Here is an 18,832-nt window from a genome sequence, read left to right as displayed (position 1 = left end):
ACATATGATAGACAACAGAAAGAGATATATTTGATCTCCTAAGAGTACTGACTTGATCGGTAAGAGCCCCACCCTCATGACCAAATTAAGACTCCAAAGCCTCATGCCATGACATAATAGCATTGAGGGTTAGGATTTGAGCATATGAACTGTAGAGGTGGGGAAGCTCAAATGCTCATTCATACTCTTACTACGTTTGGATTCCTTGTACAGCTTCTGGTTGAATTTCTCCTCTTTTTCTCAGTTGAATTTATTCCTTATACGTAATTCTCAGTGTTCAGTCTCACCTACCTATGATGTTTATCAACCCTCAACTCCCTAACCTATTGACCAGTCATAATTACCACCTCAATTTATTATGACTAACCTGATCCATTTTAATGGAGAAGAATAAGAAGGTCTTCAAAAGACAAAAGGATAGAGACACACACATTGTCCCTTTTATGCCATCCATATTCTCCCAGAGTTTGACATTTATAAATGACCTCACCATTTGGCCAGCTTCCTGTATGCCACGGAGAATGACTGAGGAATATCACACAAAATTATAATGAAAGAAGACGGATGCTATTATCTATTATGGATATATTCTTCCTGAATGAGCAGACAGCCGGCACTACACCAGAATATTGTTATGTCTTTCAATTACTTCGGCAGTCTTGTTTTTTTTTTTTTTTTTTTGCATTTGTTTCCTCCTAACATTGTATAAATAACACCCTTTTGTGTAAGAGAATAGACTAACGCAGGATCGATAGGAACGTGTGTGATGAACAGATAGCTATACTATGTCCAAGTGAACCTCACCTCCTGCAGCACGTGTCATCGTACAGCCTTTTCCATGTTGAACCTGACTTTGACCATGTGTCTCTGCCTTGGTCAACGGGACTTAGCAGGGAGTGAGAGAAACCCTTGTATATTAATGTGTCCTCCTAGAAATGCTTGCTGCTGGCTTCCATACAATGCCATGTGAAGAGAGACGGTAGAGATTAAAAAACGCATGTTCCAGGCACGTTCTCAGCTGAATGTTACAACACTTGTGTGGAGATGGACTATCCAGTTGAATTCAGGCATATGAAAATATTGAGGAATAATGAATTATCTCTTTTTTCACGCAGTTGTGGCATGATTGATTAAGTAGTAGTAGACAACTCGCATGGCACTAGAGAAAATGTCTGATTCCCATTACCAACTTGAGAAGCCACTGATAACGTATACCTTATTTCTCGTCTAGACAGAGGAAAATTGTTGAATGCCACCAAAGACTGTGATACTTTTATTCCTCGTCCTTTGGGAATCTGTCAGGGTCTTTCCTCCTTGCGTTGCTTTCACTGACATCTTCATCAGAAATTTTTCCTCTAGGGATCCTTTCCAGCATCTTTCTAACATCTTGTTATATCCCTCCCATGATCCACATGAACATGTGTACTATATGTTACCCTGTCCCCTTATTTGTTTCCAGCTTGCATCCCTTTTGTTAATAGCCAACCTTCCCAGAAAATCGCATTTTTCCTGTCTCTACTTGTGCATAGTTCATTTTCCGTTCAATACCTCTGCAATTTGCTTCTTCCTGACCACTTCCAAAATTATTTTTGATCATCAGTGTATTCCATATTTCCAGATCTAATGGACTTAGTTCTCTGCCCTCAACCGAGTCACACTCTCATGATGTATTAGTGTTGATCACTCTATCTTAACACTCTCCTTTTGCTTTGTTTCTAAAGGACTTCATGGGTCCTCCCTAACTTAGTGGTTAATTTTACTGCATTTCTTTTGTTAGCTACTTTTCTCTTGATTAAGTCTTTCACATAATTTTAGATTTTTGAGTCTTCAATATTATTTCCCAATGAGATGTCACCTAGCTCAATGGTTGAACATTATCTTTATTGTAAAGAGAAACAGATAGTTCTTTCTTTATCTCAACCTTCCAGAGAACTGTATTCAACTGTTTAATTTCTAAATCCATTTAAACATACAACATGAATCTCAAAATCATCAACTGGAAACAAAAAAAAAATCTCAAAATCATCAACTGGCAATGACCCTGTCATATAGCCATTTACTCAGTCTAGAATCAGAGGAATTATGCTTATCTCTTTTACTTATTCTTCCAAACAAAAACATTAGGTGAATACTTTTAACATCAGAAAACATATAAGGCTAAAACATTTTTTTTCACTATAAGTTTCTTGTTCAGAGTTGGAAACAAAAATGTAAATGGATAATGACAATACAACTCAAAAAATACTATGTTTGAGGAAAGGTAAAATATATCTATAAATATAAGGATAAGATTTGAGTCACATGCCTGAGAATGAGTAAAACTATTTGAAAGAAAGGAGTTCTGAAAAATTTATTCTCGTTAGAGCAACCATTCTGTTGCTCTTTGGGGTTTTTACTTCCGGGCTGCCAAACAATTTCATTCAAAATTATCCCTTAGGATTCTATGCTTTTAAGTTTGACATAAATGTTTATAGAAGCATTTCCCAGTGTAGACACTTATCTTGTCAAGTGGCTGGTTCTCCTTGTAGCGCTGCTCTATTCACTTCCCGTCAAACACCTTCAAGTAATTTTCCCTCAGCATTTAAGCAGAAGATGTGTACAATATCCACATGGTTTAGTTTTGTTTTTGTGTTGTTCCTGTTTTCCCCCTATCCAGCATAATTTTTAAGTTTCATAAAGTTTGACATCCACAGTAAATCTTCTCTCTGAGGACTTATGGATAATACATAATTGAATGCAGGGACATATTACTTAATGCATAGACATTTTAAAGTACTTGCAATGATTGACAACTTGAGCATGAGAAGTATATGCACATACTGTGCACTGTATTTGGCTTGGGACATACTGGATGATGAATAATCAAGAAGGCTTCAGCTTTGCATGTGTGATGGTCTCTGGCAGTGTGAGAAATACCAGAAAACAACTCTCTTTCATATTTAAAATATAGCAGAAAAATTTAGCTTTCCCTATGCCTTTAGAGGAGGAAGTGCCAACAAGCTTATAGAGAATTACAGATAACGTCTCCCCAGTTAATAAATACTCTGGTGAAGTAAGCAGTTAATAAGCAGCAGATCTAAGATGCTAGGTGGTAGTGAAAAAGCATTTGCAGAATTAACTATTATTAAGTAACGATATATTTAACATTACTCTCCACAATTTTATTTACAAATAAATTAAGGTCAAGTTCAAAATACATTTATAGAAAATGATACACTTAGGCCATGGGTGCAGTGAGGCTGGCAGAGCAGTGCAGCCCCTGGAGGAAGGGAAGCCCAGAAGGGACTTGAGGGGAGCTCCTTGAGTATGGTTAACCCACCAGTGCAGTGAAGTTAGCCAGGTGACTCAACCCCAGGGAAGGTGCAGCCAGGCAGGGGTCTTGGGGGTGGGTTCATGCGGGGACTAAGAATTCACACACAGGTGAAGAAGGACTGCAGAGGGAATACCATCAAGAAGGCCACTCTACTTGTAACTAAGCAAGGGGACTGAGACGAAGTGGTTTGGAGGGAGGAATGAGAGGATCTTTAAGGGTTAGACTGAAGCACCAGCACATGTGGGAGGATTGAACTGGGGTAGTTAGAATCAACCACTACTGAACGCCATTCACTAGCATACACTAAAGCTGGAGTTGGTGGCCTAGCTGGCAGGGCAAGATCACAGTACCCACCAGTGAGAGTGTAACTCCTGTGGAATTGCATTCTCTGCTGGTCTGCACAAGAGCTGTGGCTGAAAACAGGCCTGGTTGGGGAGCCAAGAGGGTACCCTAACTGGGTTGAGGTTCCCACTGGTGAGTGCAAGATTCAGAATGGAGACAGTGGTCCTGGCTGGGCATGGCTTCCTCAGCACAGGTGTGGACTAGGTCTGGGGGATGCTGGGATAGAGTCCAGCAACCTCTAGTAGCCGTGAGAGGCAGGGTGAGCATGAATGAGTTGGGGTAGGCCTCAGCTCCCGTTGAATCATGTGAGACCTGTCTGGGCATGGGCCAGGTGTGGCTGGGCTGTAACACTGAACAATAAGAACCAGAATGGCCATGGGCCATTTAGACAAGGATGCTATTCCTGCCAGGACAAGAGCTGGACTAAGTGAACATTGTCCAAGAACCCCACAAGTGTGTGTGTGAGAATTGCGACTAGGAGGAAATCTGATAGAGGAACTGGGAGAACTCCTTTCTCAGGATTCAGTTCCTGCAAATAAACACAAGAACCAAGACAAGGAGCAGCCCAAACCAGGCCAGGTTACGGCACCCCTGGCTCACATGTGGGTCAGGTCTGAGTGCAGGATAGTCTGGGCCAGTTCATAACATCAACTGGCAGATCTGAGAACCAAGATGGGGTCAGAATGGGCCAAGTTGGGCTGCAATATCAGCCAGGTCACATTAGGGATGCTGAGATGAGGTGAGCCATGTCAGTCTGGCACAGTGACTACTGGGTCTATGATCCCAGGGGTGGGGTACTTAGAAGGGCCTGGGTCACATAGCCTGGGTCCTTGGGTCCACTGGCATGTGGGTGTCAGGTCTGTAAACCTGGGGTTGGGGTTCCAGAGGGTCTTAGGTAGCCAGGCCTGGGTTCCTTGGCCTGCTTCTCAGTGAGTGCGGGGTCTATGAACTCCTCCAGCAGGGAGTCCGGCAAGCCCTGGGTCATGTAGCCCAGGTCCTTGAGTCCACCTGTGTGGTGGGTACTGGATCCATGAGTCCTGAGGGTGGAGGGTCCAGTGGAGCCTGGGTCGCCTGGCCCTGGTCTTTGGGCCTTCTTGCACACTGAGTTCCAGATCCATGAGCCCTGGGGGTAGGGTCCCTACAGGGACCCTGGCTGATGGCAAGATGGCGCTGGCACTGGGGGAATCTCACTGGCTTGCCCAGGGGCACACTTGTGGAGACTTTGTGTGTGGGCTTGCAGGGATCTGGCAATGGCACAGGTGGGGGCAGTGGGGTGTCATGTCCGGAATTGGTAGAGTTCATGTGTCAGAGCTGGGCCTCCTCAAAGGCCAGAAGATATTGCAGTCCACTGGGACCTGCGGAGAACATCTTGTACCATAGCAAAGTAAGGAGGACAGAACAAACTGGACAGCTTCCCCAGCCAAATGACAACAGCAAATATCTGGGTGAATGGAGCCTCTAAGTCCAACTAACTCAAGAAAGAAAATTGAAAGGGGTTTCTCACACTTGGATCAGTTAGATCAACAGCATTTCAAAATGAAGCAAATCCCTTGGGCAGAACACTCGGAGGCTCCCCCATATCAGGGACCCTGGGTTGATATCAGGTAGCCATTTCCAATCACTGGTTACCAGGGAGGTTAGGAGGCTGCCTATGGTTTCTCCCCTTATGTTCCCACTTCCTCTAGATATAGGAAGAAGAAATAGAAACTTTGGAAATCATGATTGATCACATCCCCTTCCCCCTAATGCTCATTTTTTTCTACCCTGATCAACTATCTAAATATCATCATCATTAAAAAAAATAGTATGCTATGAAAAGAGAATAAGAACTTTCAGGGCAGAAGAACATCACACAGAAAAGGCAGCAAGGCCAAGTGTGGTGAGATGCCATGGAAAAGACACTTAGAGAAGAAAGTTTACATCTGGAAAAGTACAATGTTGGAGCATCTGGATCAGTGTTTACTGGAGAATATTTTGTGCAGGAATGCAAGGATATCTCTAGAGCTCAGGGACCAGGGATGAGTAAGCTATTTCAGTTAAGATGGTGCTGTGAGTAATAGCAAGAGAAAGAAGGCTATTTTTTCAGGTTTGTGGGAACAAGCATTAACACAGAGCTGGGCTCCATGCTGTGTCACATAACCCTGGGTAAGCAAGAAGAAGTAAACCTGGTGGCTGAAAAGGCTGCTGGTGTAGATCTTGACCTTAGGCAAGATCTAAATCAGATTTGTGTTTGGAAAAATATTAAGTTAAATAGAATCTTTTGCATTTATGTATCTGCTATAAAAGCTCTCACTCCATTAAAGCATCTAGAGATTTTTCAGCTGAAATTCATGAGTTGTTTACAATCTTTCAGACTCCAAGAAAACAATACAAACGTAATAAACAAAAAACACCGGACTAGTCTCTATCCAGACAGAGGTCTTTATTCTCACAGAAGTGTTTATAAATACCTCAATCACAGCTATATCTGTATGTGTTCTCTCTCGGTCTTTCCTGATGTGTGGTAAGAAAGCAGGGGTTACAAACAACTGCTTCGAAAGAAGAGATGTTTCCCCCACATCTGGTGAATTTGCTCGTTCTTCTGTTGGTCTAAGCAACAACCGTATTTCTGGTGTGAGAACAGACTGCCCTGAAAGGTCTGTAGGCATTCAAGATAAACATCTACTGAAACCTGTGCGAGGAGTTCCTCGACAGAGCCACCCGTTTTATTCACCAGGTCAATCTGACCGAGGAGACAAGCACAGTCATTCATCATGACTGTCTGCAGTAACCTGGCATCATCTTTTTCTCTGTATTTATACTTTCCTTTATAGCCATACTTTCTTTATGTATCCCAGAAATGTCATTCTTCGAATTCTTGTTTTTCATAGTGCAATTGCAAAGACAATGCCTTGTCTCTGAAGTTAGTGTATGGTGTTCTAAAGTAATCATCCCGTGAGAAATGTGCTTATGCTACAAGTCACAATTTTTACTGTGAATTGTAATAACAAATGAAAACTGACAAAAATGGAATAGTCACAGCTTTCTAGAATATGACCAGTTTTCAAAACACCCCAAAATCGATGCAGCATACATTTTCCAGGCCTAGCTTGGCTTGACTAAACTTTATATTAACTTCTTTATCTGTATTATTGCAGTAGCCTCCTGACTGCTTTTCTTGATTGCTGTGAGCCTGATCTCTTGATGGCAGAATGGTGATGCTTTTCAAATAGGCTGAGCTACTCATCTGATCAAACCACTGCAATGAGTAGAATTCAAAGCCCAAGGACGGTTTATAAGGTACAGCCTACAGAATCTACCTTATTCTTCTATATTCTCATTTTCTAGTTTTGGCTTTTTCATCCATTATGTTCCCCCAACACCAGCTTCCCTTACTGTAGAGAACATCCATGCAGAACACTCTACTACAAGAAATCCACACAGGTCATCCCTTCAACTTTTATTGTCTGTACATTGCTAATGGATTGCTTCACAGTACCAAGCCAACCTATTTGTCTTGCTTGGGTAAAAGATCTTGACATTTTCAGTACTTTTTTCTGGGTTAGCAGGCCTGATATAATATAGCAAAGCATTTTCCTTCCAGGCTCTAGCACTTTACTGGCTAAACTACTGCAAGCCTAGTTGGTGTTCTCAGGTACAACTCCGATATTTGAGGTCCTGAAACACTCAAAACGCATCCGGTTCCTGCTGGGCCTGGTAGATCTCATAATGGAGTCTTTGGTGAGCAACACTGGGGACTAATTTTTAAAGCGTGGTTTTGCAGCAAGTCTTGTGTGCATAGCTCTAATGTTCTGCACCGAATCATCCACAGCAGTGCCCTCACAGTAAGGGCTAGGGGCTGATTCCTAGGCTGGGGGTTACTCTGTATAAGCCTTAGTGTTAGTAACTGCTCCTTGCATATTCCAGGCCTGTATTCTTTGCTGATTTTTTATTTTCATTTTTAAAATATATGTTTCAGATACTTTATTTACTTAAGAGAGAGAGAGAAAGAGAGAGAGAGAGCAAGCACTTGTCTGTTTCGTTACTCCCAATGTCCAGAATGGCCAGGACTAGCCAACAATACACACTGAGAGTTGAGAATGTTGCCCGGGTCTCCTGGGTGGATAGGAAAATTCCAACTATTTAAGCCATCACGGCTGATGCCAGGATGTGTGTTAGCAGGAACTAGAGTCTAGAACCACAGCTGGAACTGACCCAAGAACTCTGAGGCAAACACAGACATCTTAGTCCCTAGGTTAGTTGCCTCCTCTTTTGCTTTTATAAGCCGAAATCCTGCCATGCAATCCTTTTTACAAGTAATTATGCTTTATAGACATGCAGTATATGCTCAATAAATATTTGCTGATGAAACATTCACAGAGTTCAAAAAGAGCTATCTAGAAAATTAATATCTTGGCCTGTATCAGGATACAGTAACATCAGCAAGTACTGTCATTTCTTCTGTTGATTGAAGATGTTAATACTTCCATTGCCCTCGATTATAAATTACTGAAGCCCTTGAGACACAATCTTTTCCCCACTCATCATGTAAGAATATTCTTCCAATGTCTCCACATTTGTTTGACCATATCATCAACAATAAGATCTCCCTGCTCAGTTAATTTTTCAAACATGACAATTGCACATCTACTCTAGTAGATATTCATGTCAAGCAGAATTTCTAAGAAAATATTTCCATAAACAGTGAAATTTGTCTTTTGGTTATAAACCTGGGAATACTCCAGTTCAGAAACAAATCTACATGGCTCTGACATTCTTGATTTGGTGGTACATGGATGGAGCACACCCTTTCCTTTCTTTTCCAAAGCTTATACAACATATAAAATATCACAGCCAAATTACCCAGACAGTATCGGGGAAAAAATAAGTTGGGATATATAAAAACAGAAAAGCCCTAATGTTCCTTTCTGTTGCCACTATATTGCATAAGAGAGTTAAGTCTTTTTCCAAATATACAGAAGTAGCATTAATTTGAATTTCATCTCTGCGTATTCTTGGTTTACTTTTTAAAAATAAGCCAGCCCTTTGAAACTCATGGAAGCATAAGAATATATAGGATTTTTGACAAATCGTAACTTCTGCAAAGATTGGCTGTGGATGCTAGTACTTTGGTTACTGGCTGCTGCAAGGATAAAATTCAGTTTGATTAGCCACACTTTCTGAAGAGTATTCTCATCCACTAGCAATATAGTTCTTCTTTTCTGGAATTTTCATAAGAACTGTTGCATGGCATCCTCATTTACAGGAGTTGAGGACACTGCCTTTGAAAAAACAGTTCTATGGCCTGGGGTAGGTACCCTTCATCTCTATTCACACCATGTCTTATACCTTTCTTCCAAAGGATCAATTCTACCTCATTGTGGTCGCACCTGTCAGTGTTTCTGGGTTGTAATGTCTCAGTGACTTTCCAAGGAGAGGATGGGTCTTTCCTGTTATCCATCACGTTGAGCAGTGTGTGTCAGATACTGTATGCCCAGTGCAAATTAGTTGAATAATGACATCATCAGGCATTACAACAGACCCTGAAGGAAATGCACTGTGGGTGGCAACAAAGATATTCTGAATGGATGGTGCTTTCTGAGTGATATAAGCACGTGAATTCATTAAATTGTGTGTAGTATTAGATTTTGTATTGTCAAACTTTTTACACGCATATTCATTGACTAAAATTGGGTATGATGTTAAAAACCAGAAAATGACTCACGTATGGAAAAATATGTATATAAATTTAATAAGTAGAGAAAACTATAATTCACAAGTCTTAATGTACAAAGAAAGAGTTTGGATTCCGTAAGTTTTTGTGAATTCTTAGTTTCCAGCTATTTTGGTAAGAGGAGGTTGTCAGAGAAAAGAGGTTTCCAAAGGCTGGGGTGTTCCCATGTTCTGCTCCATGTAGTTTGCTTAATTTAATACATATTAACAGCAAGAATAAATGAAGAAAGAGCCAGTCTTACATCATTACACTTCTACTTAACGAAAAAAAAAATCACAGAAAGCAAGTCGTATTGTAAAACCTCTCAGTGCAGACACAGAGTAATAAAAGCAAAGCCCTCATTCCGCAATAAGTGCGTGCTTTGTTGAGGTCAATTAATGTGAAAATTTATGCGCACACACAGCCACTCTGCTTCAAAAATGGCTTTGCACAGTTTTCTCTAAGGTGGAGCCAAGAGCTGCTGAAAAGCAGGATGCCTATGGAATGTCAAACCATGAACACACCAGGTATGTAAGATTATCACAGAAATGGCCAAGTGAAACCCTGAAATAGAGACGCAAAGGAACAATTCCAATTAGCAACCAATTGTCATTTCAGTAAAAGGAATGTCAGCACTCCAGCACTCGGGGCATATTAACTGAAAAGCTTATTATTTTAACCTTACCTGAAGGTCACAAGCTGATTTTTTTTTATTAATCTCATTTACATAAACTAAAATTTGCAGAATGCCAGTAACACAGGATAGCCGCAATTAATTTGCATGTCTCTCAAGATTTGGAAACTCAAAACACCAGAAGAAATACCTGCCTTTACAAACCTAAGAGTGAGCAGAGCAGTCTCCTATTTTAAGTTATTTGGAATGGTTCCTGTGTTAGAAACAAAGCTGGAACTGAAATGATAGATGGAGGAACAACAAGCTTGTTCTCTGAGGATCATGATTCGCTGAGCTGTTCCTACAAGCTCTCTGAATGCCTGAACTCCTTCCCACCTTACAGTTGGAAAGCGCATTAACCCTTGGAAGCAATTATCTCCTAGAAGACTTATTTATGACCACTCACATGATTCAGAACATTCCCATTCTGCATTATCCATAAGCTTTACACTAGACACTGAAGTGATAGACAAAAAGGGTAAGGTCATGTTTCAAGGAATGCGTAAAGTTGTTAGGACATAAAAAAGGAAGGCAAATATGTAAAACAAAATTTAATGTCAGATATGATGGAAGTACTTGGAAAGCATAGCTAAATCACACACACACAAAATTATGCCTACACAAAGTATTACAAAGAAGGTAGCAGTTGGTCAGGGACTTGGAAGGAGGGGAGGGAATTTGCCAGAGAATCATCTGGAGAAAATCTGTCAGAAAAAAGCAATTTTACATGCAAGAGAGCAGAGGCAGAAACTGCTGGCTCCTGGCTTTGGCCATTGAAGCCACTTGGGGAGTGAACCAAGGGCTGAGAGATTTTTGTCTCTGTCTCTATTTCTCCCCGCAGTTTTTTCAATAAAAATACATAATAAAAAATCTTTTAAAAAGCAAAGAAAATTACATTTCTCCATTTTTAACCCACGAAACAGTCCAGTCACTTTGCAGAAGTAATGGCTTCTACTACACGGGAAAAGGAAAGTAGAGATACAGGGGCGGGGTGTTTTATTTTGTCTGCTTCAGACACTACTGATTTAGATCACCTTGTTGCTTTTCTATTATAATATGAAATTGTAGCTTTTCTCTTGTACTGCTAATTAAGTCTCCACACATTGACATTGTATGGATCTAACTAGAAATTTCGACAGGTCTATCAGTCTATTCTCCTTTGTCTCACTGTCATTCATCAGAATCTAAGGTGGTTCACATAATTCTCCCTGAATGTCGGCAGGACTGTGAAGGTGACGTGTCACCTCCAAGAATAGATTATAGACCAGGACAGAAAGTGAAAGAATTTTCCAGCTGTGATGAAGATTCCATCACAGTTGATCCTGGGTTAGCCAAGAGGGAGACAACTTTGCGTGGTCTTGATCCGTGGAGTTGTGCCTTTAAGTTCTACACTTTCCCTGAAGGATGGAAATCACCCAGAGACCCTCCTGCTGCCCCTGAAGAGGGAAAGTCCTGTGCATCCTGTCATTGTAAGGGAACAAACTCAACAACCACTGGAGCCTAGGGAAGGATGCTGAGACTCAGAGAAGACTCCAGCCCCAGCTGGCAACCCGATCTTCACGCAAGTGAGCAATCTGAAATTTCCAGCTTGATTTTCTATAAGAAACACCCCCTGTGCCAATAAAGAATTGGAAATTTCTTACTTAAGAACTGAGACAAATTAGGTCAATGCTGGACTTTGGTAGAAGGACACAGGGTGAGAGTATCAAAATTGTCCATACCTACAATGCAAGCTTGCACTTAAATAGCAGAATGATGGACATGTGACTATTTATGAAGTACTATACTGCTGCAATAATATGAGGCAAATCAGTGAGAGGAAATTTGGGGTGGGGAAACCCCAGAGCCTATGGAGCCATATTGTAAAACAACAACAACAACAACAACAATAATAATAAATACAAGTAAAAAGTCAAGTCTTGGAATTAGAGAGCATTCATACCAAAGCCTGAAAAAAAGCAATTGCTGCAAACTATTTCAGTCATGGGGGCACATGAAGAGAAAGGGCGGATAAACAACTCCCTCTGCATCTGAGCAGCATCAGTGTGACAGATGGATTTTACTCCAGGAAGCTGAGCAGCTTCTGGTTACATTAACCTTGTGTGAACAAATCCAAGAATGTGAGCCTCCTGTGATAGCCACCCGATCCCCTCTCATAAAATAAACAAAGATGCACCAGAGAAAACTGCCCAGTGCAGAAACCAAGACAGCAAGAGCTTACTCTCCTCTTGCTGTGTTTATTCCTACAGTGCTGAACAGGACTAAGCTCTCCTTGGAAGCATGCTGCGAGGAATAAGTGCCACTCATTAGTAGGAGAAAGAGGGAAAGCTGAGATCATGTCAAGTTGGTCAAACAGCCACCAGAAAAGCCATGACTGTGCCCTTGCAAGAGATGGAAACTGTTGTCAAAGGAAAATACCCTTTCAAGGAGAAGCACCAAACAAACCTGTTTACTAAGGCCCCATCATGTCCTTTATCCTCCACTTTTTGGCCAGAGAATCCTGGGAAGTGTATTCTGTCTGAGAATAAAATCCAGTGCTGAGGCAGGAAGAGAAACAATTGTGCTTGGGCACCGGATGTTCACCAGACACTGACTCTTGCATTTTGCTCCCTTGCCTAACACATTGATGCCTGGCAGAATAGGGTTTGCTGCAAAGGCAGAACTTGTCCCTATTTTCTTGCTGAAAGTTCCCAAGTCTTAGAGGATCCCCACACGACTTTCCATATGACCCCTTCTGTTTGTAAGCTAACAATAGTGTGTCCCGCTCAAGGACTCCACAGGGAGAATAGGGCGCTTACAGCAAGTTGTGGGAAATCTTAGGTGCTGTTGGAGAATTTTGTCAATGAGATAAGGTCAGTATCGCTGTTCCCATGTTCTAGGCGAGGAAATGGAGGCGGAAGGGGAGATGAGGAGTGCTAGTTGTTCACAGCCACGCTATGCAGCCACAATCTGCCTCACAAGCCTTGCTTTTCCATTATATGACTCTCAGTTGTCTTAAAAAGAACAGCTTTTCGAAACACTTAAGGACTACTCTGCTGGTCTGGTCTAGAACTTGAAAAAGAAAAAGTAAAAGAAAAACTGAATAGATGGCTAGACTTGACTGATACAGGCATGTTCCAGGCTGGATTCTGATCCAGGATGGCAGTGAGTTCCCTAGGATAATAAACATCATCTACTTACTTCTCCCCCTGCCCCATCTTTCCTCAACTTACCCCAGTTATTTTGAAAGATTACATTGCTTCAAATCAGATTCAGGAATCCTTAAACAGTCAGCCCCAAACACAGTTAAAGAGCAACGCATGTACTTGGTGAGAAAAAGAAATAAATAAATACACTGTTTCTTCCCTAAGCAACTAATTGCATGGAAGAATCTCCCATGGTTGTCATGTCAGAGTACCTGGTATCTAGAAATCAATCCTTTATGTTATTCCTTGCTCAGTGACCTGGATTCGGTAAAAGAGGTGACTTAGAGAGGTAACTTAGAGAGTTAAGAGCAAAATTGATTGTAAACAAGATGAAGCATAGTACCATTGTGTTCTGTTCACAAGCGAATTCCCAGAATCAATGGTTAGATGCTCAGAAGTTGGGCTAAATAAACGGAGGCTGGAGACCAAATCACTTGGATAAAGCTGAATAAGGATTTTGATTTTGTTTTGAAGGAACCGGCCTCACAAAGAACTTAGTTTTCCTTCTGGCTCAATCACCTTCCAAGATATAAGGCCAATAATCATTCCAAGTATTTTGTATTTGAACTGGCATCATAATTTTTGATTCAGAGCTATGACTGCACAAAATATTGCCAAGATACAATAAGAAACAGGACAACTATTCAAGTTCAAAATGTCTCCTAATTGTTTTGCTTAGAGTCATGAAACTAGATCGTCAATTTTACATGGAAAATGAACAAAGAGTTCAGAACACATGAAATCTAAGATGACTTAGTTTTTCTGAGGACTACAATGTTGCAGTGTTTGAAGTTTATGAAAACCTGTATTTCTCATTATAGTAAATGTTACATTTATATCATAATGTTATAAAGTAGCTGGGTCTCCTGCGCAGGCACCCAGGGCTTTGGGTGCTACTTTCTCAGGCCAGAAGCAGGGAGCTGAATGGGAAGGGGAGCAGCCCTGACTTGAACCAGCACCCATATGGAATCCCAGCAATCGCTACGTATCCAGCTGGGCCATTAAGTTGATTCTTTACTGACTATTTGTGCAGTGCTGCAATGAATATGGGAGGGAAATATCTCTTTGACATAATAATAGTAATATAATTTCCTTTGGGTATATGAATGATACTCAGCTTACAATATCATGTTGTAACTCTATTTTTTTTTAACTTTAAGAAGTTTATATTATATCCAGTAATGACTACACTGATTCTCATTCCTACCGAGGACAGCAGAGTTCCTTTTTCTCTAAATCCTTTTCAGAATGTGTTATCTTTTACCTTTTTTAAAATTTCATTTATCATAATGCACTTCCATGGCCTCAGGGATTTCCTCTTTCACCTTCCCCACTCCCTTCCCCCCACTTCCTCCCCACCATATTATTATTGTAAGATAGTTCTTCAACAATGGTCACACCTCCATCATTCTGCTATTTCAGTATACCATGACGTTGTAGGTATAGACAACGGCAGAAATTTCAGCATTCTATTGTCAAGATATATTTAATAGTAGCCATGTGTAAAAATTATAAGCCTATATATACGGAATGGACATGCATCGCTTGTCTTACTTCCTGCTTGGTTTTAGCGTATACACTCTCCCCAACCAAAGTTTCCTGTTATCTAGGTGTATTGATAAGAAACAATCTCACATTTAACACATGTGACCTTCCTATGTCTAGCATTTTTTTTTTTACCTTGAACTTTCATTGACTTTGGCTTACTGAGATTCTTAAGACTGTGAGCCAGGCAGGGAATAAGTAGCTTTTAAATATTTATACTCACTTTAACAGTAACGAAACAAACTTGCCAGAGCACTTCACTAAAGTATTTGCCTGCTGTCTCTACTGGTCCGCTTTCTATGAATGTAACAAAGTACCGCAGATGTACAACTCATTACGATATCTATTTTGGGGGCTCAACACTGTCTTAAGAGGCAAATCTTTGGCTTGTGGTGCCCGCATCCCTTATTAGCATGGTCCTATTGCTGGCTGCTTCACTTCTCAGCCAGTTCCTTTTTAGTAGCCTGGAAAACAGCAGAGGATAGTCCAAACCATTGGACCCTTGCACTTAATGTTTGAGACAAGAAAGCAGCTCCAGGCTCCAAACTTTGGATGTGTCCAGTTCTAGACACTGTGTCTGTTTCTGGAGTGTACTAGCAGATCAAAGATCTTTTTGTGTGCCTCCCTTTCTCTCTTTCTGCAACTCTTTCAGGTAAAATAAATAAATCTCAAAAAAATCTATTTTGAATCATGATTTTGGAGGTCCAAAAGCCTAAACTAGGACTTCCTTGTGGCCTCAGCATCTAGTGAGGCCACAGGGTGGCAATGGAGGAACACATGCAGAAGAATGACAGCCAGGAAACAGGAACAAGCAAGTCAAGGTTTTGTAACCAAACCCTTTGCAAGAACTGCTTCTGAGGTCCATGTTCCCAGTGACCTAAGGACGTGAAAGTTGGCTCATTTCCTAGACACTATAATTGGATGGACATTCTTCCCTCTTAGTGCCATAAAGTCATGACATCAAGATTTAATGCCCTGCATGAGTTTAGGAGCCATATCTTCTTCAAATCACATAATATTGCAGTGTCCTGCCTCACCACGGAGTATCTGGACTTACTGGTAGATGGGGTGTGTGTTCACTCTGAGCTGTGCTTCTGCTGGATCACATTTGAGTCAACTTGGTAGGGCCTCTTACTCTTCCTAGATAACTCCCTTGATTTGACATAATCTTTTCTCATACACGCAAGTACAACATGGAGGTAACAGAAAGGAGTAATTAAAATATTTACAGAATAGTGATTGTTAGTTTAGGTTCCCTACTGCATAAATTGTCAAAGGTGTTATTATTACGCAAGATCCTAAAATACAGTAATAAGTGCATGTTTTTAATGTGACCGAATAGCAAATTCAAAATAGTGAATTATACTTTTCCCAGTATGGGATTATTTTGTGTATTAATACTTTCCTCTAAAAAGCTGTTTTGCTCCAAGTCCGGTTCTTTTTACTTTTATTCACAGAGAAGTCATAATCCCTGAGTTAAACAGGAGCTGGTTACCATGGAAATCACTGTAATGCCATTGAATCAATATTTTGATTTTGCTGACATTTAATATAAAAAGAAAAGACAGCCTAAGATTTATAAAAGCCACTTAGTATCTTTGTTATAATGTTGACAGCTAAAAAATTGTAAAGAAAAACATACATTCTTCAGTGAACTCCAGTTTGCTCATGCTTATAAATGACTGAGGAGTCATAATAAGAACAATCTGCATATTTATATAATTTTGCCTTTGGTTGCATACATATGCCAGCATGTATCGGAACTCAAGATTTTTCTCCATCTCTAAACCGGCTCTGATTCTCTCCCATTATTGAGATCATAAATTGTTAGAGGTTTGACTGTACACAGCTTTACATTTGTCTGTTAAGTTTTTTGAAGGTAATTGAAAATTTGCATGAAGATCACTTTTCCCTACAGATCTATTATTTCTCAGCTGGATTCCGTCAACTTATCCTATGAACATAGTAACCTCATAGACTGATAGATCACAGCTGAGCAATTCTCAATCTATCCCAAGAGTTTGTTTTTGAGAAGAAATCTTGTACTTCGACCCAATACATATGCCTTACCACCCATTAGATATTTGTCTAAGTCTAACTTAAATAACTGCTTGGTAAATTAGTCACTTTCCCCTAATCTTCCTCTAGCAGTTCATAGAGCTGTATTCTGTCTGAAAAGCAGTCATTGAGAACCCTAGATGATAGAAGGGCTTGGGGAAGAATTACGAGCGACCCCACATAAGGAACTAGCTACCGGCATGATCCCAGATGAATGTCAACTCTTCAGTTTTAAGACAATGAATTGCCACTCAATTTGTCCTGTGTGACAGAATCCATAATTTCCTTATATTTGCACTGTAAGTACCTTTCCATAAATGTTACTGGCCGTGTGATCAACTGGATGTGACAAAGCTAGAAATATGAGGACCACATTAACATATACAGAAGGTAAGCCCTTTGGAGCCTTTCATGTATCAACAAGTGAACTAAAATTGTTTCAAAAGAAACAGTGTTTTATCAGGTAAAAGACATAGAAATAATCAAATCATGAAAAAAAAAGCCTAATATAGACTAGGAGGCAAAGGAAGCCATAGAAGCATAGATGCAAGCACACACATACAAATGTTCACTCCAGGACCATGCATTGTGGGGCAGTAGGTTTAAGTGGCTGCTTGGAATCCCACAGCCCACATCAAAGTGCTGGCTGCAGTGCTGGCTTCCCGCTCAGGTCTCTGTAGCACACTTGGGGAACATGAGATGTTGGCTTAAGTACTCCAGTTCTGACACCCACTGGGGAAATCTGGGTGGAGCTCCTATCTCCACTCTATCCAGTCTATCTGGAAAAATCAGGTTGGAAAGTAAGGGAGCTTTGTTCACATTGTGGAGCCCAGCAGAGGGACAATTTGCCCCAGCGGTGGAAAACAAAGTGTACCACACGGCACCTGGGGCATTCAAGGAAGCTCGCTGTAGAGAAGGCTGGACAAGCAGGCAGGACGAAGACCACAGACTTGATTGGAAAATATAGCTTTCGAATTGGCCATAGGTATCGTTGGGAACCTTGAGGTGTCACATACAACTGATTCATCAAACTGAATGGGAATGTGCACTAGGTTTAAGATCTCTACCCCTCCCCTCCAACTGAAATGCACACTTAACTCCATTGTGCTGTGTGATGGTATTTGGAACTGGGATGTTAAAACACACTAGTCACTTCCTAAGACTGGAGCCCTCGTTAACGGGATTCGTTCTTTGGAAAGAAGAGAGCTTGTGTTCTCTCTCTCTCACTCCTCTTCCTCCCTTTACTTTAATCTCACCACTGAGTGAGGAGACCAGGAGACTCCGGCAGATTGTAACCTACACAAAAGGGCCGTGTGCAGAACACCCTGAGTAGCATGCTGATCCGGGACCATAGCTTCCAGAACTGTGAGAAAGGACTCCCGTTGAAGTCCTCCAGTCTGTGTGGTTTGGTTAGAGCAAGCAAAACTCAGCAGGAGTGTTTTGTGCTGGCGCACTTCAGAGCACTCTCCCACCTTGGGAAAAGCACAGGAAATTGAAGACCTTATTTATTTCAGTAAGGGCTAAAGAGCAGGCGGAAGTGTTTGTTGTCAGCGGGACCTGATTCATATTCATAGACCAGCAAGGATACTAGGATAGATTTGATTTGCACATTTCATAGCTGAAAAAAATACAGATGAAGAGAAATTGGAGAAATAAAGTGATAAATAAAATATATAGTATAGAAACAAACGTACATCTGCATATACAATTTTGTATTCATTAGACATAAATAAACTGGAATACCAAAAATGATTATTCCTAAAGGGTAAAATTACAAGGTGTTTTCTTTTTTTATAATTTACTGAACTAAAATGTTCCTTAATAATCACATAATCCTTCCTTTAATTATACAAATGGTGTTAATAAAAGCAATGTAATATGAAATTTAGATAATTTCGAAGCAGAATTGTTTACTGACTTGAAGCTTTAAGGAAGAAAATTCATGCATTGCTTTTCCTTTCTGATGACACAAATTAATTATGTCATTCTGTGAGTCACTTGACAACACACGAATGAACTTTCCC

General features: G+C 40.7%; 1 protein-coding gene across 2 annotated transcripts in view; it reads right to left on the bottom strand.

The window, feature by feature from the left end:
• NYAP2 (neuronal tyrosine-phosphorylated phosphoinositide-3-kinase adaptor 2) overlaps window positions 1–18,832 on the bottom strand; it is a 245,167-nt gene that overhangs the window by 127,468 nt on the left and 98,867 nt on the right. The window contains exon 3 of one of the 2 annotated variants that reach the window (XM_040982791.1): window positions 17,494–17,514. The exons of the other annotated variant lie outside the window; for it this stretch is intronic. Within the exon in view, the coding sequence (XP_040838725.1) occupies window positions 17,494–17,514 (21 nt within the window). The remainder of the gene's footprint in view (window positions 1–17,493; window positions 17,515–18,832) is intronic. 2 annotated transcript variants of the gene reach the window in all.

The sequence above is a fragment of the Ochotona curzoniae genome, unplaced genomic scaffold (genome assembly GCF_017591425.1).
Source record: "Ochotona curzoniae isolate NIBS_2020 unplaced genomic scaffold, NIBS_Ocur_1.0 contig_3643, whole genome shotgun sequence".
In the NCBI taxonomy this organism is placed as follows: Eukaryota; Metazoa; Chordata; class Mammalia; order Lagomorpha; family Ochotonidae; genus Ochotona; species Ochotona curzoniae.
This window is presented reverse-complemented; position numbering and strand designations above follow the sequence as displayed.